Source organism: Heteronotia binoei, chromosome 12 (genome assembly GCF_032191835.1).
Source record: "Heteronotia binoei isolate CCM8104 ecotype False Entrance Well chromosome 12, APGP_CSIRO_Hbin_v1, whole genome shotgun sequence".
NCBI lineage: Eukaryota > Metazoa > Chordata > Lepidosauria > Squamata > Gekkonidae > Heteronotia > Heteronotia binoei.
The window spans coordinates 31,200,394-31,226,480 of NC_083234.1; the positions used below are offsets into that span (position 1 = coordinate 31,200,394).

Consider the following 26,087-nt stretch of genomic DNA (forward strand, 5'->3'; position numbering starts at 1 on the left):
TTGTACATTTCCAAGCATAATTTTAACTTCCCCTAGAATAATCTCCTACCCATTTTATTTCACTGAATCTGTACCGAGTACCATAGAACAGTTATGCTAATCCATATTGCAGCTGTGCAGATAACCTGTGTATACATTTATAACTGAGACACCACTTTCCCTTCAACACAAGACAGCCCCATAGAACTCTTTGGGCTTCAGGACAGGTAGCCATGTTAGCCTTTAAGCTGCTACTGCACTCTTTTCTACTGCTACAGGCAAGCTAATAAAATTTGTGGTAGGGTATGAGCTTTCGTATCACTGCTCACTTTTTCATATATCTGAAGTAGTGACTGACAGAAATCATACCTTACCACAAATTTTGTTAAGTCTTTAAGGTGCTACTGGACTCTTACTCTTGGGGCAAGTGATACAACTAAATTTATCACCCACATAAAACTCTCCAATACCTAAATCTGCTGGTAAAGCTGGAGATGCAGCGAAATAACCTTGCACTTTTGGGAGTAATAACATGCCATAGAAAAGAAGTTTCAGAATGCCCAAAGAAAAGGAGCACATGCATACAGCACAAAAGAATCAGCTCAAAGTAGAACCAACTCCAGGAAAATCGCAGCAAAGGAATTCCCGCTACAAAAAAATAATAGAGTCCTGTAAGCTCTTGAAGGATTGGCTACATCAGGGGAGTGTGGCTTAATATGCAAAGGAGTTTCTGCTACAAAAAAAAGTCCTAGTGGTGCTGGTTTCAGGAGCCTGGCTGAATCAGGTCCACAGGCTAAAGGCCCTTTGACAGGGGATCCATACTGGGGAGCGTCACATTTAAATCAAGCTTCACAAATCAGGTGCAGACCAATGGGAAAATGTGTACGGAAGGGGAGGGTCCTTATTCCCTTCAAAGGCCAAAACAGCAACTTGCAGAATTCAATTTCTCCTCAGCGGTTATGTTCCAACCTTCAAAAGGAGTTAGAAAGCTGACACGGCCAGGTTTATGATTTATGACAGACTGCTTCCCCCCAAAACACAAAACAGACACTCATTTTGTTTGACGTTTATTTTTCCATGTTTAACTTATTCAGATATCACAATTTTTTTCTACATTAAAATATTTTCATGCTATCTCCCACTTCAGCCCCAATCCCCTGCCTTCATCCAGAGAAAAATAGAATTGACACACCTTCGATGGAATGCGCTAGAATAAAGGGGGGAAAAAAGGCAACTGCACCCAAGTTACGGAGCACACAGACCAAAAAACAGTACGAGGAAGATCTGCATCGGAGAAAGAGAGCTGGAGGGTCGCATGGGTGTGTGCGGGGGTGGAGAGATGATGGAGTCGGCGCACTCTACGCCACCTGAACCATCATAAACCTTTCTGAGCCAGCTCCTAGTTACCAGAGAGGAGGCTGGCCAGCAGCTTGCAACCCGGGTCACTCAAGCCAGTACGAGGCACAGCTCCTCTGGAATAGCCTGGCAGGCTGACCAAGAAGGTACCGACATCCTGCTGGCCCTGGGCTTTGAAGCCTATGCCATACAAGTGTTTGGCTGTCAGCGACATACGAACTCGAGCTCTTTTGCCCAGTGTCACACGGCTAGCCAGCTCCGCGTTTGGAAGGTGGTTTAGAACACAAACCAAGGCAAGACACAGTTCAAAGCCGAGTGTCACACAAGAGGGCTGTTTAACAGAATTTAAAATATTTTCATCTCACGTCCCTGTTGCCTTTGCTCTTCATTTGGTACCATTAGACCTTAAGCCGAAGCACTTAACTCTATCAGGTTCACACCTTGGCCTGTTTCGTGGTTTGTATCTGAAAGCACTGAGCTACCTGTCAGGATCATCTTGTGAAGATTAATACTGTTCAGGGTAAATATTTACTAGCTGGGGTGGGGGGAACGGCCACTCTAAGCACAGGATTCCAGCTGTGGCTATTCTGGAATTGAAGGGAACAGGTGGAAGGAGTCCCTTACTCTGTCACAACTTTGCATTCACACATGTACAAAACTTGCAGGCCAGAGAGTCCCATTTGGCCAATTCAACTGGTAGTCCCAGCAGTGGCTCCCCTGTCTAACTCACAGAAGAGGTAGGAATCTTGTAACTGTTACCAGGCAAGCACCAGGCGTGCAAATATTTGCAATGTAAGTTACTCTGCATTTTCCCCATCATAAATTGGAGCTAGCAGTGATCTGTGGGTTCAACCTGCCACAACAATCGTCCTACTGTGTTATGGATGCCTCCCGCCCCCCTGCCATATCTCCTCGGCAAGCTAGCTCAGGTGGATTAATATGTGCTACACTGTTGGACAGAGTGGAAAAATTCTGATGACCTGAGAAAGGAACAGATAATTTTCCCCCATTGACTCTTGTTTGACTCAGCCTTTCCATGTGACTGATATTTGTTCATTGTTCCAACGAACGAAAATGCAGCCTTCAAGCACTTCCAAAGAGTCCAACCCCCACCCCCGTAAACCAAGAGGGCAGAGTTAGCATGATACAATTGTGAAGATGGACCACTCCCTGCCCCCGTTAATGTAAACCATTCAAGACCCAGTAGTCTGAGAAAGGGGAGTATATTTTAAACTCTGTTGTCAGCGTAAGCTCATCAGGAACACTGGCACATATATGTCACTTATTCTTGGTTTAATCATAGGGAGGACAAGTAAACACCAACACGAGGGACGAAAAAAAACCCAGCGTTTTCACAAAGCTAAAAGGTGCGGCTAGTGCTTTGCAGTGGAGTCTCGAGGGTAGAATTCTGCCAGGGTGCTCTGAGGGATTCTCTTCAGCATCTCCTTGGGGAAGATACGCAAGAGCTGCCAGCCGATGTCCAGCGTCTCGTAAACAGTGCGGTTTTCGTAGGGCCCTGTAAGGACAGCCATTGGCATGGTCACATATTGACAAAGACCGAGACTTTGTGACAGCAATAAGGGCACTTGTCGCCCTGCGTGGGCATCTGACACCTACCCTGAGCAATGAAGTTCCTCTCAAACTTCTGCAGGAATTCAAGATAGAGAAGATCGTCTGAAGTAAGGGCTTCCTCCCCTACAACAGCTTTCATGGCTTGGACGTCTTTCCCAATGGCATAGCAGGCATACTGGGAGGAAGGAAGGGAGGAGGGTTCAGAAATAGCCAGCTAGGAGCCAAGCTATACTGAGCAGAATCGTGTGCTGAAGCTAGACATTTTTCCTGCAATGGTTCACCTGGTAGCAAGTCTGTTGTGTTTAGGCGTGTCATAAGAACTTGTTTCCCCAGCCCTGACTCTTACCCTTCGCTTTTGATGACTCTAAAAACCAGATCAGAGAACTAAGCTAATTTTTGCTCTGTTCTGCATTATGGGTGACACTGGCTTTAGTCTGAAAACAGTTTATAAACAGCAGCAAACAGAATCTACTGTTATTGATGTATGTTTTAATCAATATGTGTCTTAATGATCTTGTTGGGAGACAAAGATAGAAATGTTTCTAACTACTATGTTTATTATTACCGTGTCACTGTATTCCCACCCACCCACCACATGCTTGTTAGTGTTAAGGTCACACCTACCAACTGATTTGAAACCTCAGCATGATCCTTTCTTGTCATCCCCTCTCCAATAGCAGACTTCATCAATCGAGACAAAGAGGGAAGTACATTGATAGGTGGGTAAATCTGGAAGGAGAAATGGGTTTCAGTGATGTCTGAAGACTATGAGCCATCAAGCAAGGTGATTAATACAAGTGTGGCTGGCAAGCAATTAAACATACTAATTTAGGATAAGCGAGTGGCATCAAGAACAAGTGCGATTCAATGCTTAATGTTTTGGGCTAGGCTTGGGGAGACCCTGGCTCCAATCCTTGTTTGTTATATAGCTCATTTCCACATAATCTCCTGCTCAAGGTGTTTGTAAGCATGGCCTGGAGGATCACCTATGTCTCTTTGAAGGGAAGGATAAAATGCAGCAAACAAGGCAATGAGCCAAGATGCTGCTCACAAACATGTGTCTGCCTGATATCTCCTAGCCTGACCTCTTTGAGAATTCTGAAGACTAACATCTCCACCAAGAAACTTTCCAGATGGGCAGTAGTTAAGTTCTATAGCAGCAAAACAAAGGAGCTGAGAGGCAAAATTTACTCCAATATAAGCCTGTGTCAAAACAATCAGTTTGTAGGTGTCACTGGACTTTTAATATCAAGGAACTTGACCCTAAGTAAGCATTTGCTTCCTAACCTGCACAGCAAATATTCTAGCAGCATATGAACAACAGAGCTTTTTGGCAATCTTACAAGAAACCCAGTACTGCATGGCTGAAATGAAGCTGCTTTAACTCACTCACAGGCCTTCAAGTTACACGCTAGTAATACACTTTTTGTGATCAAGCAGCCTGAAAAATCTGAGCCATGCAGGACTCTGACACACTGTAAAATTACAACTGCCAGAAGTAGAGAGGAATTTCATTCGGTAAATGACCAGACAAGCCCCCTGTTCCCCATACAGCAGCCTGACCTGTCTATTGTGCAGCTGCCTGTCCACGTAGATCTGGCCTTCAGTAATGTATCCCGTCAAGTCAGGGATGGGGTGAGTAATATCTGTGGAAAGAATGCATGTTAGTGCTTCCCAGCTTCCTCTGACCACTCCAGAAGCGAACAGTGAGACTCAGCCAACAGGAGGGCTGGAAACAAAGGGTGGTGTTTTCTCCCAGCAGCCCAGGTAGTACCTGCAGCATTGCTCGATAACTGGGCTGTCAGCCAGCATCAACAAAACAGGGATTCTTGTGGGACAGGGAAGATGTGTAATGCCTGGGCAGAAGGAGGCTGAAGAGGAAAATACCTAAGAAGTTTCTGTCCTGGCAGAAGAAAACTGCGTGGGAAGAGGAGCAAAATGCCTGGGAACCCTCCCCCTTTCTCTCTGACCACAGGCATGCAAATTTGGACACTTGTCAAACTAAATATGCATCAAGAGTTTGTCTGCATTACTAGTATACAAGACACAGAGCAGGACCCCTTCAAGGGTCTTTTGTGAAAGGTACACCATGAAAGGTGCCAAGTTAATGTCCACCAGCAGAGCTAACAAGAAATGGCAATCAGCTCTGGTCCCAAGCCTTTCCCAAACTCTTCAGCTACCAAAAAACTGGGCTTCCCTTCAATCTCAATGCAATCACGCTCCCTTCCTGCCAGCAACAGGCATGACAGCCCCATGCAGGGACACATGCCTAGACAGAAAAGCATACTCGATGAGGACTCACCATCATTGGGCATAGTGAGAATAGGAATCTGAGTAATGGACCCATTCCTGCCTTCCACTCTTCCAGCCCGCTCATAGATAGTGGCCAGATCTGTGTACATGTAACCAGGAAAGCCACGGCGACCTGGCACTTCTTCCCTGGCAGCCGAGACCTGTAGAAAATGGAAAAAGAAAATTATCAAAAAGCTGGGGCCAGCAGCAGAAGCATCAAAGCCGTCTGGGAATGGGAGAGCACAGAGAACAGATCACCAGCTCCAAAAATTCTTTCAATCCTTGGCCATACAGCACTCTTCCCACCTCTACAAAGTGGAGTGCTGATCAGAGGTCGACCAAAAGACCAACACCTCCTCCTCTCTGTTAAAACTGTACTTAGATTCTCCTCCTTGCACAACAGAGCACCATGTACACTCATTGGATGCGTAACCATCTCTTGCAGCAGCTATGCAAGACTTGAAGTACCACATCTCAGGGCATCTTTAAAGGCAACTCTGCACTGCCATGGCAGTGACAGAGCACGAATCTGGAATCTTAGGAAACACAGGAAGAGCCCCTCAATGAGCATTTCTTCTGCTTCAGGCTCTGTAAACCAGGTGTGCAAAACAACAGGGACAGTCCCAAACCTTGCCCAGTCCCCAAGATCAAGAAGAGGGGAAATTACCGTAAGTGTTGCAGGATTTGGAAGTCTATCGCATGCCTTTCTAAATTTCATTCCCTGCCTCTATGCCAAACTGTCCTACTTTAAAAAAAAAATGAGGGAAAGGTTGTGGGTAAGCATGGACATATGCTCAAGTGTTTGGAAGTAATATTTATTCATCAAGAATAAGTGGCAGATTTACCGCAGTAATTTTTTTGAACATGGACTTCATAAATAGGCAGAAAATTTAATAATTGGGTGCAATGTGTGCTTTCCATTCCTGGATATGATTTAGTTGAAGTAATTTATAGCCTGGCTCAGAACCAGGGATGCTACTCAGTTGTAGGCCAACTAGGAGTTTCCACTTTCTGACTTCAGTAATCTCACCCCACCTTAGAACAGCAGTTGCCCGCCAGGCAGAGACGTATATGCTGAACAGGATGAATAAATACCTCTCTCAGAGCTTCGGCATAGGAGCTCATATCTGTCAGGATAACTAAGACATGCTTCTCACACTGATAAGCCAAGAACTCTGCTGTGGTCAACGCAAGACGAGGTGTGATAATGCGCTCAATGCTGAAAAAGAACAACAGAGGCTGATTAATTTGGGTCCCAGACAGGCAGTCTGTATTGAACACAAGCTAAAATCTGCTCTTCAGAAAGGGCAGTTAGGAAAACGAAAGCTGGACACAGTAATCAAGATACAGCACAATGGTTTTTCTGAAATACCAAACAGAAAGATGTTACAAGCACCGCAGCATATTGTAGGATGGATACAGACTTAAGTTTTTCAACAGCGGAACAGAACTTCCCTGTCTCTCACTGTTCTCCATGAAATGCTGCTCCTGGAGAATAGGATACCCTCAGGAGTGACATCAGGGGGTCTCCACCAGGAAGGGGAAATTGGTGGAAGCTGTCAATTTAGCTGGGGATAAAACCCTTTAACTATAGACAGAAATGTCATTAATGAAAGCAGTGGAGACAGGTCTGGTGATGTAGTCCAACATGAGATCAACCTACACAACACTCCAGTAAAGACCATGGCAAAAGGACACTTATGTCACTTTAGTAACAGCTGTCAGGAGTGTAAGGCAGTATGGGCTGTTGAAGCTTCTCTCTTCTCACCTTCCTTAGAGATGGCTCACGAACAGTGAAAACCTGTTTCCCACCCACTTTTCTCAGTGAAGGAGCAAGTGTTTTTTACAATGTCTAATAGAACTGGGGGCTCAGCAGGTTGCTTTGTGTATATTGGAAGGTTATTTTTCTTCCCAGCAGTAATTCTTAATGTTCAGTACCTGAGATGGAATGTGTGTCTTTGGGCTTCACATGATGGCCATCTTATGTTGTCACTCTAAATGTACTGTACAAAACCATACCCTCTTTCAAACTAGGGAAGGTCACTGGTCACAGTGACGCTTCTGAGTGGTTTGTGATTTACTCAGTCATCTTCCTCCCACAATGGCTGCCTCCCAACTTGCTTTGGGAAGAAGCCTCTGCTCACTTCCTGTTGTGATGTGAACAGTGCCAAGTTTTACCTACTTACGTTGGATCATTTGCCAAGTTCAAGAACAGGCACACGTTATCCATGGAGCCATTTTCCTCAAAGTCTGATTTGAAGAACCGAGCCGTTTCCATGTTCACCTACAGCAAGATGATTGGTTGTAAAGCAAAAAGGCAACTTAAAACTCGGCTGTGAAAAAATGTAATTCTAAAGCATTACAGTTCAAGGAGCTTCACCAGCTCTGCCACGTGGTAACCTATATGGGATGATTAATTTATTCTATACACTTGCCCAATTGTCCCTTCGACCCATCAGGAAAGAGAGGCCAAAGAGGCAACACTTCACTTAATGGTAGGATGGGTGCACCACTCATACTTCTAATAAATGTATTATCAATGGAAACATGATAATTTTTTTGATCACAGTTGCTAGGCTACCACCAAGAGATTGTCCCTTCAAAACAAGCCAAACAAGTGGGAGATGCAGAAGCCATATTTCCCCAGCCCTCACATCCTCCAACTCTGTTTATGCCAAGTCCAGCCTGCCACAGCCAGGTGGAGGAGAAAGCAAACCAAAAGGCTGATGAAGGAACAGGAAGGTGAAACTGGAGCTACTCTATTTCCCACTTTATCAGTGAAACGACAGAGCAAGACTCTCAAATGTCATCTCTCAACATTATTTTTCTCCCAATAAAACAATCTGCTTTTCCTCCATTTTGTCTGCAGTCAATTTTTTTCTAGAACAGAAGTGTGTGGTATACATTAAACCCACTGAGAACCAATATCTGCTGTTCATTACATTAGAGTCCTCTTTGTTTTTTGGAAGTTCTTACAGACAAAGCTACCTACAGTTCATCTTTTATATAGGTGAACAAAAATGACAAGGTCTAATGACCTAGTGTCGAGGACTAACATTAGAGCTCATGGAAATAAGGAGACCATGGGACTTGTCTGTAGATATGCTATAACACTACATAAAAACAGAGCTGGAAGGGATCCCAAAGGTCATCTAATCTAACCCCCTGCATGCAGGAAATTCACAGCAACCTCCCTGCCTCACTCCCCCAGTGACTCCTGCGCTATGCCTAGAGGAAGGCAAAAAACCTCTAGGATCCCTGGGCCAATATGGCCTGGAGGAAAATTCCTTCCTGCCCCCAAAGTGGCAGTTTGCATTACTACATCCATTCAGAACTGCTTACACTTCCTGCCTGCCCATTTATCCACTTACTCCCATAGCAGCAAACACAATGGCAAAATTCTGTTCACTGTAGTCCATCACATCTTTGGATTTCTTCACCAAGCCTGCCTGGCGACAGATCTGCGCTGCTATCTGAAAGAAAGAAGAAAGAGCTGGTCTTCCATGCACTGTGCATTGACTTCCAGAAAGAACTCAAGGGACAAGGAGGCGGAGACTGGACACAGTTTCCATTCACATGTGTCAAGAATGAGACAGCTGCTATGTAGATTGGAATCTTTCCACTCAGCACCCATATAGTAGAACAAGGCTGAAGGGACACAAATACTGCGCAGCTGAAACTCAGATCAGGAGACTGAAAAATTATTGGAAAGGATGAGAATTCTCTCTCCTTGTGTGGAGACGATAACTGCTGCAGCTATGCTCATTTCTGTCAACATTTAATCCTAAATGAAACCTAGCTGCCTGAAAGCCAGGTTGTATGCGAAAGGAGGACTATTCTCCAGAAAACACTAGAAGATGTAATTTCTCTTTAAGAACATTGATCTACTTCTAAAAGTCAAAGTTACAGTGAGAAACCACCCCCATATAAATAGTTCTAGAATGTGTGTGTGTATCAACATAAAGCACTGTTAAAGAACCTACCTCATTATGGGGCAAGCCAGCAGCTGAGAAAATGGGGATTTTCTGTCCTCTGGCAATGCTGTTCATGCCATCTATAGCAGAAATTCCAGTCTGAATCATCTCTTCTGGGTAGATTCGACACTGAGGATTGATTGGTTGACCTATTTTAATGAGAGAAAGTCAGTCATTTAAAGCCCACACCTTGCTTTAAAGGCAGCTTAAGACAACTTCAAGGAAAGGATATAAAATTCAGTATTTTGGTTCAGAGACTTAAGGGCTGACAAGAAGTTTGAGCAGCACAGTCTGAGGGAAACAAGATCTGGTATCAATAATCTATTAACACATTTTGAATAAGTCAGTGTCCTATTTAAGATCCCTAGATGTCCCTTTTCTCCTCAATGGGAATCCAAAGCAGCTTACATCCTTCTCTCCTCTTCATTTTTATCCACAACAGACTTGTGAGGCAGGCTAGGCTGTGTGCTTACAACTGGCCCAAGGTCACCCAGCAAGCTTCATGGCAGAGTAGGGATCTGAACCTGTGCCTAGTTAGACCCTTTAACTACTACATCTGCATATTTGAACATTTCTTGTTTGGTCTTTGGTCTTGCTGGTAGATTTCCTAGCTATAATTATTATTGTGTTAATTCAGACAATAATTTTATTTGCTATTTCAAAATCTGTACTGGCTTGAGAACATATGTCCAGAATGCAGCATAGAAACACTAAAAATACCAAACAAATAGAAGCTGCCAACTAACTGGACACAAGCTAACTGAGCTTATGCATGGCTAAGGCCCTCTACTGCCAATATTGACTTTGAGCTAAAGGGCAGACTTGAAAAGGCCATCCTGAATACAATTTTCTGAAAGGGTACAATACAGATTGCTGGATTTTGCAATCAGCACAGCAGATATTAACTGAATTCCCGCTTTATTTATGCTAAGAACATATACACACAAAGCTTTCAGTTCATCTGTGAACATCAGGCTCCAGCGCTCAACAATATTTTCTTAAACATACCCATGATATCAAGGTAATCTTCAGCCAGAACCATAGGGCCTCTGTCTATGGGCTTTCCTGATCCATTAAACACGCGCCCTTCAAAGACAAGAAAAACAGCAGCAGTCGTATTAGCAGATTAATATTAATAGCCATATGAATACAGCCATATTAATACTTGCTCTATGTAAAAGACTTGTGCAAAAAACAACTATGGGATCACAGTTTGGATATATTCAAAAAATACAAAAATAGAACTTTGCTATAAAGGCTACCATACTTTTACTTATAATTTTCAATAATAGACAGTAAAAACAATTTTCCACAGAGCTCATTGTTAATTAAACATACAGCATGAAAATAATAAATAATAATAATAGACGCGTCTATTATTGCTCTACTGGGTGAAAAGTACTATCAAGTATCATCAATGCACAGTAGAGCAAACTTTAGAGATACTACCAACTACTGGCCCTTAAGAGTGTGTTCCCTGTAGTTGGTAGTATCTCTAAAGTTTTTTGGCCATCAACAAGAGGAAGAGGTTTTGTTCCTGGTCAAAGTGATGAATGGCTTATAAGAAATTTGGAATTATTTGCTTACAGCTTGAGAACATTATGCGAGCTTTAAAAGTGATGGCTTTATTCCAGATAAAAGAAAAATGATTGGCAGCACCATATAGAGAAGTAAAAAGTAAACTGCAACAATGGGTGAGTCCTACGAGTACATAATTTGGGGATAAAGTTTTGAATTCATCCCAGGGTCTTTTAAATGCACCACATTAATGTAATAAATTTTTTCAGAGCATTGTTATCTGTATTTTTAAGGTGGTTCCTTAATGGAGAGTGGTTTGGCCAGCAATAAAATGGAAGGCTTTACTCAAGTTTTAAAAAAGAAATACTGGCTTACTCTTTCACTTCATACAGCTTAACAAGAAGAAATCAATCAATAATACTGAAGTGGAAACATGAAACATGTCTATTATTAATTTCATGCTGTATGTTTAATTTACAATGAGCTCTGTGGAAAATTGTTTTTATTGTCTATTGAAAATCATAAGTAAAAGCATGGTAGCCTTTATATCACAGTTCTATTTTTGTATTTTTTATATGTAAAAGACTGACATCCTGGAAACATCATCAGTCCAAGTAGATCTTAAACCTACCAAGCATGTCTTCAGATACTGGGGTTCGAAGGATATCCCCCGTGAATTCACAGGATGTTTTCTTCGCATCAATTCCTGATGTCCCTTCAAAAACCTTGAAAAAAAGATGAATATTTTTTAAAAATGTGGAGAAGTCTGACCACTGAAGTTCTTGTTGAGCAGTGGGGCAGAATAATTTTCTAACAGATAAACATTAGCTAGAAACAGATTGAAATGTCCTTGTACATAATGTCTGAGAAATCCAAAGTAGTTTAATTTGACACTGAAAGGAAAGGAAGGCTAAATTTCAGAGCATAACTGCATTAAAATATGAAACATTCATGACGGTAACATCTGAGAAAGTGGAAGAATTTGAAACTTTCATGAATATGCAGAGCATCTGTAAGGTAAAATGAATATTCTCAAATTTTATTTTGTTAAACACAATTACACGGAATAACATGCCAACCATCAAAAAGCAAGGTATTTTATATAGAGATAATTTCAATAGTGGCACGACTCTGAATAATATTCTGAACTGTGCTGGTTGCACAGATAGCCTGTTTTCATACTGATGATACTTAAAATAGAAGCTTCTCAGAAATCCATTTGGAAGTTTTGACGAATAACGATACATAATCCGATTTATTGTTTTTACAATATTACAACCATGACACAAGTACTGCAAACAATAGAGTTCTCAGATATCATTAATAATGCCTGCCTTGTATTAAAAGTTTCCAAAGTTCAGAGCAGCAAGAAATGTTTACACTGGGAGAAAGCAAATGATGCTCAGAGGATTTTTATGCACATCAGAAATTTCAGTTGTATGAGCAGTAGAGAAATTAGCCCCAATGCCAACTTAGAAGCTTCATGGATGCATTATCATGCAGCTACCAGGATGTGAATCCCTCAGTCCAAGTGAAATGGCCGTTCAAGTCCAAAGATCACAAAAGACTCCTCTCAAAATTATAAAAAACTGAATGGAGGGCAATAATCTGAAGGACATAACTATGAATTGGAAGCATGCATATCTTTTAGAGTACATATTTCTTGATTTCTTATACATTTTTTAAAAAACCATAGATCAGGGGTGTCAAACTCATTTGTTATGAGGGCCAGATTTGACATAAATGAGACCATGTTGGGCCAAGCCATGTGTATCATAAAATGTAATGCCAGGTAACAGACATATAAACTTTATAAAGGGCACAGACACACAATTAAAGATTTTTTTGCTTAAAATAAAACATGCTTAAAACATTAGCCCGCTTGCAATATTTTGTTTTACAATCTGATAAATGTCACCTCTTGCTATGAATTCTTGCATCAAAAACGCAGACAATGTCTGTGCTGTACCAGTCTTGAATATGTGCTGTTCAGGTGTGCACATCTGTAAGTTGCAAACCTACTTTTGATTCATTGACATACATTACAGACATCTCATGGTCAATGCTTTGAGCCTAAGACCCAGAGGAACATGAAGTAGCTGGGCATTGTGAGCTTTTGTACAGAAGTTGCTTCATGTACTAGTCAAGAACATGTGAAGGCACCATGGCACAGACTGAGGGCTTTGTGCTTGTCTACAAAACTATAATTTCCCCCAGAAAAATGACTACAACTAAAAAAAAAAATACAACTCCCCCCCCCCCCCCCAAACTACAAGAACAGAGAGACAGCCATGTACAGTGGTCAGTGTCAGCCTACTACCTGGGAAGTCTAAATTCAAGAACCCAATCAAAGGAAAATGTGAAAGAAAAAATAAGGAAAATTTGCTGGGTAAACCTGGGGTGGAACACTCACAGCCTAATGCTGATATTTCTCTTCTAAATAGTTCACATGCTTTCTTATTGAGAAAGACTGGAGGGCATGGGTACAGTGAAAAAGAGGAGGGGAACCCAGTTACAAGCCCAACAAAACTGTCTCTCTGTAGCAAGGCAAAAAGTTCATACCATCACTAAAACGTTGCTAATCTTAAAATCATTCTTTGTAGCTCTCCTGATGGTGGGGACTGGCTAAAGAAGCTCTGGCTCTTTCTTTCCTTCCCCAGGGCAGGAGGAGGGGGAGGAGCCTCAGCCATTCCTAGAGAGGCTTGTCTCAGTAGCTCTGCAGAGTGATTAATTGAGCCTGGCAAACTTAATCAACCAAAAGAGCTATAGAGCCAAGCTCCCTCATTGGTTGAGGCTGCTCCTCCCTCCTCCTCCCTTAGGGAAAAGGAAGTGGGGAGAGGGAAAGGGTGATTTGCTGCTCTGGCCTGTCCGGGGAGAAACACAAAATGGTGACCAAAAAAAGCAGGCAGGGGAAAATGAAGCAGATGACAGCTAGTTGCTGGAGGACCTAATTGGAGCCCTCTGCGGGCCTGATCCAGCCCGCGGGCCGTATGTTTGACACCCCTGCCCTAGATATTCGATTTCTGGATAAAGATTTTTAGAATGCTAGTTAGGTGGTATACCACTACATCTTCAGATGAATATAGGCATTCAAGTAAAGAAAGGACAAATCTGATACATTAATGGTGGAATTACTGAAAAGATACTGGAAATTAACATCGGGCAGTATTGCAAAAATAACAGGAAATACTTTGTAGATCTCCAGAGTTTTGCTACATATACTTCAGCTGGTAAACAGATTCTGTGTCAGATCAGCCTGTTGTACTCTTTATTTTTTAACAAACTTGATAAGCAAACGACTGGTGACTGAGGCAAAGAGGCTTTCAATTACAGAATGGCGACAAAGAACATGGGAACTTTATGAGTGAACTGAGGGAAACTGGATACTTTGTAAGTTCTAAGAGCTTGGGAACCATTTATTTCTTACTGGAATAGTTAAATAATGGAATGGATACTATTTATTAATATGTCACATTATACATTCTCACCAGCTTTTTACAACTGCAACAATAAACTCTGATTTAAATTATTAAACAGTTACCACAACTGAATGGGCAGAGAGCAGGGTTGCCAGCTCTGGGCTGGAAAATACTTGGGGATTTTGAGGGTGTAGCCAAGGGAGGACAGAAATCTGGAAAAGGCAGGGACCTCAGTAGGGTATAACACCATAGCATCCACCTTCCAAGATAGCCATTTTCTCCAGATGAACTGATCCCAGGAGATCAGCAACCTTAGCAGTGAGGTAGGCAGAAGGATTTTAGGGCAGCCTGTATCGCACCACTAACGGGATGGATCTCTGAAGTTTCTGTGCAGCTCATGCTTAAAGCTTTCAGCAACCAGGTTCCTTTGCTCCCAAGATGTTAAGAACAGAGAGCACATAAATCAACACTGTCACTCAAACACAAAGCTTCACCCCATGTGCTGCAGATGAGGTGGCTGCATTTGCAGAAGAATCTGGTGTTTTCTGCTATGACTACTAACTATTGCTTAAGGATTGTGTTTGACTAGGCTCAACAAAGATCTCTATACAGCCACGAGATACCCAGAAGGTCTTTTTCTAGTCAAGAAGAGAGTCACAGGACCGGCCCCCCCATGCCACCCCAATGTGCCACTCTGCCATTTACCTGAACCACAGCTTTGGATCCGCTGACTTCCAACACTTGCCCACTTCTCTTTGTCCCATCAGGAAGTGTCAAATGCACAATCTCTGCATATCTAGGAAACTAAGCCATGGGAATCAAGGTAAGGTAGGTCAACAGGTTTCTGTTCAGAACAAATGGATGCAAACATCAGAGTCCCCAAAACAGACAGTGAGCAATTGCACATTGTTTGTGAAGCTCAGACACCCTGAATTCAAGACAATTATAATTTAGATAAAGGCTGCTGCTTGGGATTTCAGAGTTCAGGAAGTTTTTGTCACCCCACAGTTCCGGAACCTGGAATTCTAGCTTTTTTAAAAAAGCTAGTGTGTCAGACATAGTAGAGCTCCTTTGCGTCATTCCTATCAGCACTGTAACTCTTGCCAAGTGGGCTTCCCATCAAAACTAGCCCTTTCAATAGCACCTGATTCTCACCTTGAAGGAAGCGTAGGATACAATCTGCCTTCACAGCTCTGGAATATCAACAGTGCTGTCTCAGGGATGGAGGTGTTGCAGAGGAAACTGAACTCTGGAAATTCCTCTCTAGGGCTTTCCAGGGCACCCTAAATTACAGCAATGTGCAACAGCTGACACAGCACTGCAGTTATGTGCCCACAAAGCCTCTGTACTAGCACTGAAATCAGGCCCTCTTGAAGAGCCTTCAATTGCCCAGATTTCTGTCTGCTGCTTAAGATGATGGCTCAGTCTGCAAATCATGCAAGACTAAGCAGCCACATCATAAAACACAACATGGGCCTTCCAAAATTGCAGCTAGCAGCTTACAGTTAAAGAGATTCTGCACATTTTAATTTTGGTACACTAAAAGAAACTGCAATTAGACCTTGCTTGAATCTCCAGCACAGCACTTTCAAAACCGGAGGTTAATCAGAAACTTTGTGGAGAATACCACTTTTCACCCCAATATACTTACTGCAAGAATATTGCCCTGCTGTGGAGACCCCATAGAAGGAAGGTGCATTACACATCAGCAAGCCTCGGATTCAGCAGGAGCTCACAGGAGCACAGCTCCTGAACCTTTCTGAGGGTTCCCGCTCCTCCTCCCCACCTTGTCCATTGAATAGTATGTGGAGCTGCATAACAGTCCTTGGATGAGCCCCACTACCTATTTTTCTACAAAACGACCCCTGCACATCAGTGCGTTTGGAAATGTGTCAGGCAATCTGTAGGATATCAAGTTTTAGAAGTTGGACGGGTGGGCCCATTTTTAAGCAACCAAACTTACCTTCACTTGATCCAAGATTACCAGTGGTCCATTGACTCCAGATACTGTCTTATATGCTGAAAAGAAGTTTTAAAAAACCTTATAAGTAATAAGATCTGGATGAAAGGCACTTTGACAGACGGGATGATACATTGTTCTGCAACTGTGGAGACAGCACCTACACCTCAAAGTCCCCTTTGCTATAAGGACACAGTCCCAAGCTGCAGGTACTTCAAGGGGAATCCCACAGTTCAAAAGTAGAGGCACATTTTTGGCCTGCATAATATCCTAGATTCAATCCCTGGTATTCTCCAGTTAAGGCATCTCAGGTAGCATGGCTGAGAAAGATCCAAATCTAGGGAGAGCTGCTGCAATAAGCAACATTGCATCATCTGCACCAATGCCTTAACTCTAGTAGAAGTCAGTTTCAGATGAACCATTTTGTTGTCTAGGTAGCAAAAAATGTTTCATTTCAGAGGAACAGCATTCATCATTGATGACTGAACAATGACTGACACAATGCACTCCTTGCCAGGAGCAGTGGGCATGCGTTTTTGGCATCATTTTCCTGGTGCTGTTGTACCACCTGTATGACTCTTGGAGAGGAGAATCAACCTTCTTTGCCTAGAAACTAATGCAACAGATTCCCACTCTGGCACAAACTTTCTTGGGACCTCAGCCATCTTTCCCCTATTTCCAACCTCAGGAAGAATGTCTAGGTATAGGGAACATGAATTTGTCCCAGATGACTTCTTTTGGAAAACGGAAAGAAGAAGGGTGGAGTAAGAACCTATTAGTAAGGAATAAAGGTTCTTCATTTAGGAATCAACTCCCAATCTGCATGCATCACCAAACCCTTGGGTTCAGTCTCACATGATCTGGGGATACAGAAATGTCTTAGTGAGCCACACGGCTTTGCCAGACTCACAAGACTGGGCTAATCATTAATCAGCCACCCCTGGAATTGGGGAAAGGATGAACAAGCTTGATGATTCCTACAACAGCAGAACAAACTAACATCACTAAGACCGCAATTCTAAGCACACTCAAGTTCCACAGAACTCAGTGGGATTTACAGCCAAGTAGCATGCATAAGATCAGGATGAAAGAGCAACAGGGCATTTATGCACATACAGACAGAAGTAAAATAAACCCATCAGATTACTGGGGACTAGTGACCTGAATAGGTTCATCCAGGTGGGGCAGTCATGTTGGTCAGAAGCAACAGGACAAAGTTGGAGTTCCAGTGACACTGGAACCAACAAAGTTCTGTTCGAAGTGTGAACTTTTGTTTGCCAAGAACACTTCCTGAGGAAGTGTGCTTGGCACACTAAAAACTCACACACTGAATAAAACTTTGTTGGTCTTAAAGCCACCAAGTGTTGAAGAACTGAAATCAAAACCATTATAACCACAATAGTGTACTTTTAACAGTCACGATCACAGACACTTTAAATGTTAGAATTTTACTTAAAATATTCAACAAATGTATATAGGTGACATTCTTTGTTTTGGGGACACTTATGAAGCAACTCAGAGCTTAGTGGCAGAGCGACAGAAGCTTGGCCAATTCATGTTTATCCAAGGGAGGAATGTACATGAAAGTGGTATTGCGTCAACACAAAGATATTTACACTGGAAATAAAGAGTAACAAGTTTGTTGAGAAGTGCCTTTGCCTCAGACAGCCCAAGAAAACCAACCTGCACAGTACATTCAGACAGCCACGATATACGGTACTTAGAAACATTCCTCGTCACAAACTCACAGCTACAAACAACTTCTGCTGGAACCCTACCAAAGTCCAAGGCTGAGTCTCTTTGAGCTGTGTCACACACAAAATAAGACAATGCAGCTGATCTTGACATCTTATTTTAATCTACTGTGTGCCTGCTTAAGTTAAAGTTTTACATCAGCCACTAACATAAAGACAAAGGCTTGGATCCTGCTCAAAACTGCCACTGATGAAAGCGTTTCTCTGCCTCTCCCTTTCTGGGACTGCCCAAAAGCCCACCCCTCCTTGCTACTTTCAGGGGAGCTGGAGATCTGACACAGGGTGGAAATCACCCTCCCCCATTGAGAAATGCAAAAATAATCAGCAGAATCCGGCCTATCACCTCACAATGTGCTGACTGTGGAGAACTTTTCATTGTATTTGACTATCAATATGTAGATTGAGACAGAAAGCTCAGCTGCATTTGATATCTGGCAAGGCAAGTTTAGAGCTCAGAACTGAATAAAAACGCTGCCATCCTTTTATTCTCAAAGCAGAGAGAATCCCCTAACTCATGACACTCCTGTCAACGCTCCCTCCCCCCTCCCAACACTGGGTGGAACACTTCCTTCCTGGAATTTTGCTAGATTGTCTACTTTCTTTGTTTTAACACTATTGGTGGAGCTAGCTGCTCAAAAGTGTCACCCAGAACTGCTATCTTTGTAGAGGAAGGACTTTAGCCAGGGATGTTTTAACTATTATTGAAATCCACCTTGAATTAAGAGGAAAGGTAGAATATAAATACTTTAATAAACAAATAATAAATACCCCCCACGCAACCTTTGTCTCAGTCAGCCTACAGCCATGGACACTGGAGTATAAACTGCTTGAGGTGAGGACAGACACCCCAAAGGGGGGGGTGGAAAGAAGAATGATAGCATTCAGTAAAAAGGAAGCCAGAATCTAAAACAGGACACATCAAAATTGGACTTTCAGCTTCAGTCTGAGATGATTCAGGAAGGTATCTTTATGGAGGCAAGTTATCCTGTGAAGGGAGAATGCTATTGGCTACTCAAGATGCAAGCCGTTGACAGAATTACAGTACTTGGTCACATGGACTATGAACATAATCCAGTCTGCTCATTTCTGTGCTTGCACAAGGCTGGAAAGCCCATGCAATCCCAGGGGATGCTATACTTCCACTTTCTGTGAGCTGCACAATTGTAACTGCTTAGTGTGCTGCACACTTGTATATATCCCACCCCCCGCAAACGACAGAAACAGGATTAGGATGCACAACCTTTGTGCCCACCTGTCTTGAGTAGAAAGAAAAGTCTAGTTTTTACACCGAGTAGTTATTTTTGTGTTTCTATGATCTGATCCCTATTTCATCGCCTGCATATGGTTTATTTTGCTTCATTTGCATCCTCGCTTTCCTCCAAGAGTTCAGACTGAAGGACAATGCATGGAAGAAGCCACACAATGAGATTCAGAGCAGAGATAAGGACCAGCCAACATGATATTTCAGCAAGAGAGCTCAGCCACAAACACCTCACTGCTTGCAGCTTTACAAAACACAGGTGATGGGAATTCATGTTGGGAACTGCTGGCTAAAGAACTGACCCCAAGAGACTTTTTGAACCTTGTTTCACATCCCCAACCCTGTAACTATGACAAATACACTTGAGATTGGTGGCAGTCCAGTAACCCTCCATGAAAATCACTTAAGTATTTGGCATTGGTTCATTGGGACTCTTGAAGCTATGCCAAAACTGGGCAAGCATTCATCACTGGGTAAATATCATTGAACACATGCCCAGCTTCAGCAGCGTTAGGTCTAGCAGGATCAAATACAAAAAAAACAGTTCAGGAACACCACGGTCTTTAATCTGAGAGAAATGGAGGATCAGAGCAGTATTGCACTTCGAGTGTTTAACCAGCATCCAGAAGAGCTAGATTCAAATTCCCATTCTGCCATGGAAGCTCAATTGGTGATCCTGGGCCTGGTATTCTCAGTCTAACCTACCTTACACGGTTGTTGACAAAAGAAAAACAGAGGAGGCCAGAATGATGCTGTAAACTGCTCTGGATCTCCATTGCCAAGAAAAGTCAGATGTAAATACTAATAGATATGGGGAATATGATTAAAAAACCCATAATAAATATTTTGTTAGGGTAAAAAAAAAAGACAGGTCCAGGAGTTCCTAGTCCTACTGGGAGAATGGCCACCTTTCACTTCTCTAAAATTTTTAGGTCTCCAGAAAATGCACATACTATTTTCAAAGCTCATGATTGTTGTCATCTATGATCTCAACTATCTATAATCTCACAAGTCCTGCACACATTTGAGTATATATTTGGGGAGGGTGAATAGTTCAGTGGTAGAGCATCTGCTTGGTATGCAGACAATCCCAGGTTCAATCCCTGGCATCTCCAGTTAAAGATCATGTCATAGGTGAGGTGAAAGACCTCTGCCTGAGACATTGGAGTGCTGTTGCCAGTTTGAGTAGGCAAGATTGACTTTGATGAACCAATGGTTTCACTCAGTATAAGGCAGCTTTATATGTTCATGTGTGAGGTCCCTCATTGGGGAGGGACGGTGGCTCAGTGGTAGAGCATCTGCTTGGGAAGCAGAAGGTCCCAGGTTCAATCCCTGGCATCTCCAAAAAAGGGTCTAGGCAAACAGGTGTGAAAAAGCTCAGCTTGAGACCCTGGAGAGCCGCTGCCAGTCTGAGAAGACAATACTGACTTTGATGGACCAAGGGTCTGATTCAGTATAAGGCAGCTTCATATGTTCATATATGAAACATATGTTCATATATGAAATATTTCCTAGGTGGGAAGTCTCACTGAATCCAATGGAATGTACACTTAAGTGAATGTGCACAGGACCATAACCTCCATCATCTGAAATGTTCAGCTGGTGAAGCAGGGATTATATGATGTGCCTCCTGTGTAACACCCTTAATCTTTGCTTGATGCTTCTCTCATTTTTAGATGTTGCTGAAAAATCCCATGAATAGTCACATGCAACAAGATACAGCTATTGTATGCTTTAATTTCTATACTGTTTATCCTCCAACATTTCTGGAAGCAAACAGCTTCCCACAATGACGGTCTCTGCATGCTTGTCTTTTCTACTAAATTTTAATCACACAGCAATAAATCTACATATTATAGGGCTAGGAAGAGATCTAAGCTGTTTTCACATGCTAACTTTTTTTTAAAGATACAGATATTAGTGTTAGGAGTCCCAAAATACTAGGCCATCTTGCCTCTCTGGGCTGCTACACGTTCTGTGTCATCCTGCAGTGTATCACATGACCTTGAGACTCAGCCAGGGCATATTAGTCAACCTACGGAAGAAATATTTCACAACCACTTACTGTTACTTCCCATTCAAATAAGACCCAGAATAGCTTTGCTTGGAGAAGGGGAAGGAGCTGGTAGAAACTTCAAGTCGTGACAGAGAGCAGCACCCACAACCTGCCCCTTCTGTTGATATGGAAACAAAATCTTGACAGCAGGGATTCTCTTGCACACTGAGCGGCACCAATCAGCACAAGTGACGAACTGGCCTAGAAAGCTCAGTCTGATCTGTACCAGGCTTTTCAGTACTTGTGCCATTTCACACCTTTGCACAAACAGGTGAGAATTCCCTTTCCAAGCAAGCTGTGAAGCCTACTTCTAGGCCCCTGTTATTCAAAAGCAAAAGCCACTGTGCTCAATACGGCTTACTTCCAAGTAAAGGACCCAAGAACTGCAGAATAAAAACTGGCTGTTCAATGCAAGGCATTGGACTTGTTTAGTAACCAAAGCACCCCAATGCTCTGGATAAAAGGAGGCCTTCTAACCTGATCTCCTTCCCTTGCAAGAGCACCTGCCCTCTCAGAGCCCCTCAAATTTGCCCCAAATGTAACACACACACCTGGCACTGCAGAACACCCCACAATTGATTCACAGAAGCAAAAGCATGAGACTCAACCACTTCAACTCAGATACGAAGGCAGTGATTAAGGGCAAAAGGGCCTTAAAATACCCTTGAAGAGGAAAAGCGAAAATGCAAAACCAGAAGGGAGCATTCCAGCTGAATACAATAGGAAGGCGCACACAGGACAGACAGGGAGGGAAGGAATTCCGCCTTGCCAGAAAAAAATACATAGCCAGGGGAGAAAGAAGAGATCGATCTTGGACGCCAGAAAAGGAACAAGAGAGGGGGAGCAATATTATTACTGCATCGCTCTTAATTAGCTTAATCTCATCCACCCAGCCAGGAATTAGAGCTTTCCCTATTCACATTTTATCCTCATAACAGTCCTGGGAGGTCGTCTACACTGAGGAAAAAACAAATGAGCGACTCCCTAAGCTCGGCGGGAAGCTGCAGCTACTCTGCACACACTCAGGGGCCCTGTTTACACTGCAGAAGCAAAAGACCCGGTTTTTCGATGGAGCCCCAAGCGGAACCTATATCTCCCCTCCACCACGCCACAGTGTCTCCGCATGGGCGGCCCAGAAGGAGAAGGCTCAAGGGTGGAGGGGGGACGCCGGTATCTGCGGGAGCCAAACCATGACAGAGCCTGGCCATCCTTGGGGGGCAAAGGTAGGAGAGGTTCCAGGGCAGCCCCCATCCCCGCCTGCCCCGGCTACTCACTGAGACGGGGCTGCGAGAGGTAGTCACGAGTGACCGCGGCCGCCTGCTCCCGCGCGCCGCCTCCCCCGCTCAACTCGGACACGGCTCCGTTCACCATCCCTCGGATAGCCCGCAGCGCCGCCATCTTATTTCCCTGTCTCGGCTGCAGCGCCACTGCGCAGGCGCTGAAATAGGCCCTCTCGGTTCCCCAGCCCCTCCCTCCTCTTGCTCAAGGCCGACAGACCCGGAAGTGCCGGGCAGGGAAACGGAGGGAGGGAAATGCGGGGCCGGGAGAAGGAGCTGGCCAGAGTGCTGAGGGCCGAGGGGAACCCGGGCTGGGCAGGGAGGCTTTTCGGGGAAAGGCGGGAACGCATGCTTAGATTCCTTCCAGCCCCACCTCAGCAACTTAGATGCTTTGCTTTCACAGATGGTATCCCCGATCATGTGCAGAGCTCTCCTCCCATGCGAGGTGAGTTCAGTCACGTATAATATCAGAAAGCATAAAATCCTCAGCATGTGCCTGCTCCTCTTCTGTGCTGTAGACTGAGTAATCTCAACCAGTCATAACACCGGTTCTAACATAAAACAGTAAAATGCAGCGCCCCTGAGCATGTACAGAGTGCCTCCTCACCTTTACTACAGAATAACGTCAACCAGACCCAAATAGAAAAATAGTTTCGACGGGCACCCATGTTGGTCTGCAGTAGAATAAAATTTGAGTCCAGTGGCACCTTTAAGACCAATAAAGTTTAATTTTTGGTGTAAGCTTTCATGTGCATGCCCACTCAAGGCATTCTGTATTTAGCTTGATTAGGGGAGAGGAGAAATGATGCTTGGGGGCAGAAAATTAGCATCTGTAGTGAGATAAGATTCCTATGGTCCTATTCAGCCCTGGGGGCGGGGGTCGATTGTTCTGAAATTGTGAATGAACTCAAGTTCAGCAATCTCACATTTTAATTTCCCCCATGAAGTTACCTTGTTTGAGAACTGCCACTCTTAGGTCAGTAATGGAATGACCTGGAAGATTAAAATGTTCTTCCATTGGTTTTTGAGTTTTGCAGTTTTTAATGTTGGATTTACATCCATTTATTTTTTGCACAGGGACTGACCTGTTTGTCCGATGTAGACAGTATGATGTTTATCCATCTGTCTGGGATAAAAAGACTCAGTTCTCCAGTCCTATTTGTGACTGACTAAGGGAGTTTTAACTGCACATACCCTGAAAATCTTGTTGGTCTCTAAGCTGCTATTGGACTCATATCCAAATACATAAAGTGATAAAGTTCAGTGTCACCTGTCCTCTGCTACAGAGTTTCCTCAACAGGATTCCAAATATAAAGTAAAAAAAAATCTTATTGCCAATGAACATGTGCAGAGTTCTGGTCTGTCATTTGCTGCAGAGAAATGTCAACCATAAATATAAACAGTGCTTCTGAGAATCCAGTACAATAAAGGCCAGTAATGACTCAACATGTTTTGCTTCCTTTTTCTGGTTCACAAATGTCATCTTTTCCTTCTCCTCAGGGGAACAATGAAGAAGAAACAGAATGGCAAGTGTGTGATGTATATTTATAAATTTTTCAAGTAGAATAAGGGATATTTTTTCTAAAAAATAATTTTATGTTTAAATACAGGTTCATTACAAATTAAATTTAAGAGAAGATATGTTTTCCTCCAAGATCTGGTCTGTCAAAACAGTTGCTTACTAAATATATCAGATTCTTGATGCCATGTAAAAAGGGCACCCATGTAAGGAAAACACCTATGACTCACCTCTGCATACAATGCTGGTAGTTCCCCACTAAGATATCTGTGAAAGTCCACATACTGTGGCTGTTTCAGAACCATATTCAATTTCCTTACTCTTTGATCCGATCAGTAAATTAAGATGCTCCCCTAGAACAGTATGTGATATACAGTAACCAGGTCACCTACTCACAACCACACAATAGCAACATATTTTTGAAAAAGCAACAGATTGTTTTCCGGAACCTTCCCTAGGGTCTGGCGTTCCCACAGCATTGTCACTTTATTATGCAATGGTAACCCTTTTAGTAGCCTTAAAAGGGCTGTGTCAGTGGTCACAGAACTGTGGATTCATAATCCAAACAACACTTAAACAAACAGCTTTTATCAAAGTGGAGGAAACAATGTGTTTACAATGGGAGTTTTAAACACAACAGTTTAAACAGTGGGTCCAGGCTAGCCCGACCTCATCAGATCCCAGAAGCTAAGCAGGGTCAACCTTGGCTAGTATTTGGAAGGGCGACTTCCAAGGAATAGCAGGGTTGTGAAGCAAAGGCAGGTAATGGCAAACCTCCTCTGAAATGTCTCTTGCCCAAAAAAACAAGTCTTGCCACCTAGTGGTGCTTATCAAAAAAGAGCTAGATCTCCTGGCTATTCTACACATAATGTCATAAGATAATTATCAGTGGATTCCAAGTTAGGATGAGAAGAGAAGGAAGTCTTTTTAGCCTCTGGGCTCTGACTCCCAAGATGCAGATGGATCTTGTTCTCACATGTCTCAGAGGTTGTGAAGGCAGTTTCCCTTGCAGTCCCACAGGAGAAGGCCAATAAACAGGATCAAAGGCTGATGGCAGAAGATGGGCACTCTTCTGCCAACTGCCTTTCTCTGTTTCTTGGGGTTTCCCCCATCTGGAACTTCTTCACACTTTGTCTACTCAGGACAAAAAGCCTCCGCTTCTTCCCTTGTTCTCCCTTGGAGTTCACTCGCCTCCTGTCTGGTTGCCAGGCAACCTCCCTAGCCTCTCTGTAGAAAGCACCTCCCTCCACGGGACAGTGTTTCCAGGCCAGGGTCTGGCCCACACTAAGCAGGTGAAAACACATCACAAACCTTTAAATAATAATTCAATATTTTCACAAGGCTTTCACAAAAATTGTACATTAGTTCCTGGTCTGTTACATGTAGCCCACAACGGAAACCCCAACTTCCTCTCCAGGCTGGTTTGACATCATGGGGACGTGGTATCTGTAACAAAATTGCATCTGGGAAAACACAGCCCTTCTCCCAGATGGTGCATTCATTGCTCTTGTATTTGCTACGTGTGGTTGTGTGTCACCAGCACAAATAGGATTTGTCTCTCTGTCCCTGTGATCTTCAGTACATTAGTTGGCTGTGAGGGAAACTGGGCATGTCTCACAGGAGAGACTAGTCATCTTTTACCAGCAACATAAGGAGAAACACTCTATGCTGGAGGGGAAAATGAAATGAAAACTATCTCACGACAAAGATGGTTGACTTCTGTGTGACCTTAGCTTTCATTGCACAAGCTAGGCAAAGCAAACAGGCAGGCACGGGACCTTTTCCTGAGAATGCTGACATCTGTATTTGTAAAGAAAAGGCTAACCTTGAACACAAAAGCACCCCTCAGAATCCCTTTTTGTTGTTGCATCTTTGTGTAATTAAGGTACTCAGCTTTGAAATAAACATGTTACATGCAACTGGAAAAAAAGTCACAAGGAGCAACATAACTCCCCCCTCATCAACTCCTTCTTATAGGCCCACACCACTGTGTAAAAAAGGGGGGGGGGAGGGAACTGAAGCCAGACTTATTGTATTTTCCTAAACCAGAGGTGGCCAAACTGTGGCTCTTTCACACATATTGTGTGGCTCTTGAAGCCCCCACAACCCCATCAACTGGCTTGGAGAAGGCATTTGTCTCTTTAAATCAC

General features: G+C 43.2%; 1 protein-coding gene across 1 annotated transcript; it reads right to left on the minus strand.

The window, feature by feature from the left end:
- Nucleotides 1–1,030: 1,030 nt before the first annotated feature.
- On the minus strand, nucleotides 1,031–22,591 carry ATP6V1B2 (ATPase H+ transporting V1 subunit B2). The gene is made up of 14 exons (XM_060251136.1): nucleotides 22,416–22,591; nucleotides 16,074–16,129; nucleotides 14,816–14,914; nucleotides 11,323–11,416; nucleotides 10,182–10,259; nucleotides 9,183–9,322; nucleotides 8,571–8,672; nucleotides 7,386–7,483; nucleotides 6,295–6,418; nucleotides 5,210–5,360; nucleotides 4,471–4,553; nucleotides 3,532–3,636; nucleotides 2,953–3,082; nucleotides 1,031–2,851 (listed from the first exon to the last, which is right to left on the minus strand). Exons 1-14 carry the CDS (start codon nucleotides 22,537–22,539, stop codon nucleotides 2,709–2,711), a joined length of 1,527 nt encoding a protein of 508 aa, XP_060107119.1. The 5' UTR covers nucleotides 22,540–22,591; the 3' UTR covers nucleotides 1,031–2,708.
- Between the last annotated feature and the right edge of the window lie 3,496 nt (nucleotides 22,592–26,087).

Bases quoted from the DNA above. Each gene is read 5' to 3' on its own strand.
- ATP6V1B2 (XM_060251136.1), bottom strand. From the start codon at position 22,539: ATGGCGGCGCTGCGGGCTATCCGAGGGATGGTGAACGGAGCCGTGTCC. The intron at 14,915-16,073 runs GTAAGTTTGGTT...CCCATGGCTTAG, and splicing joins TAATCTTGGATCAAGTGAAG to TTTCCTAGATATGCAGAGAT. The intron at 2,852-2,952 runs GTAGGTGTCAGA...CTGTCCTTACAG, and splicing joins GAGGAACTTCATTGCTCAGG to GGCCCTACGAAAACCGCACT.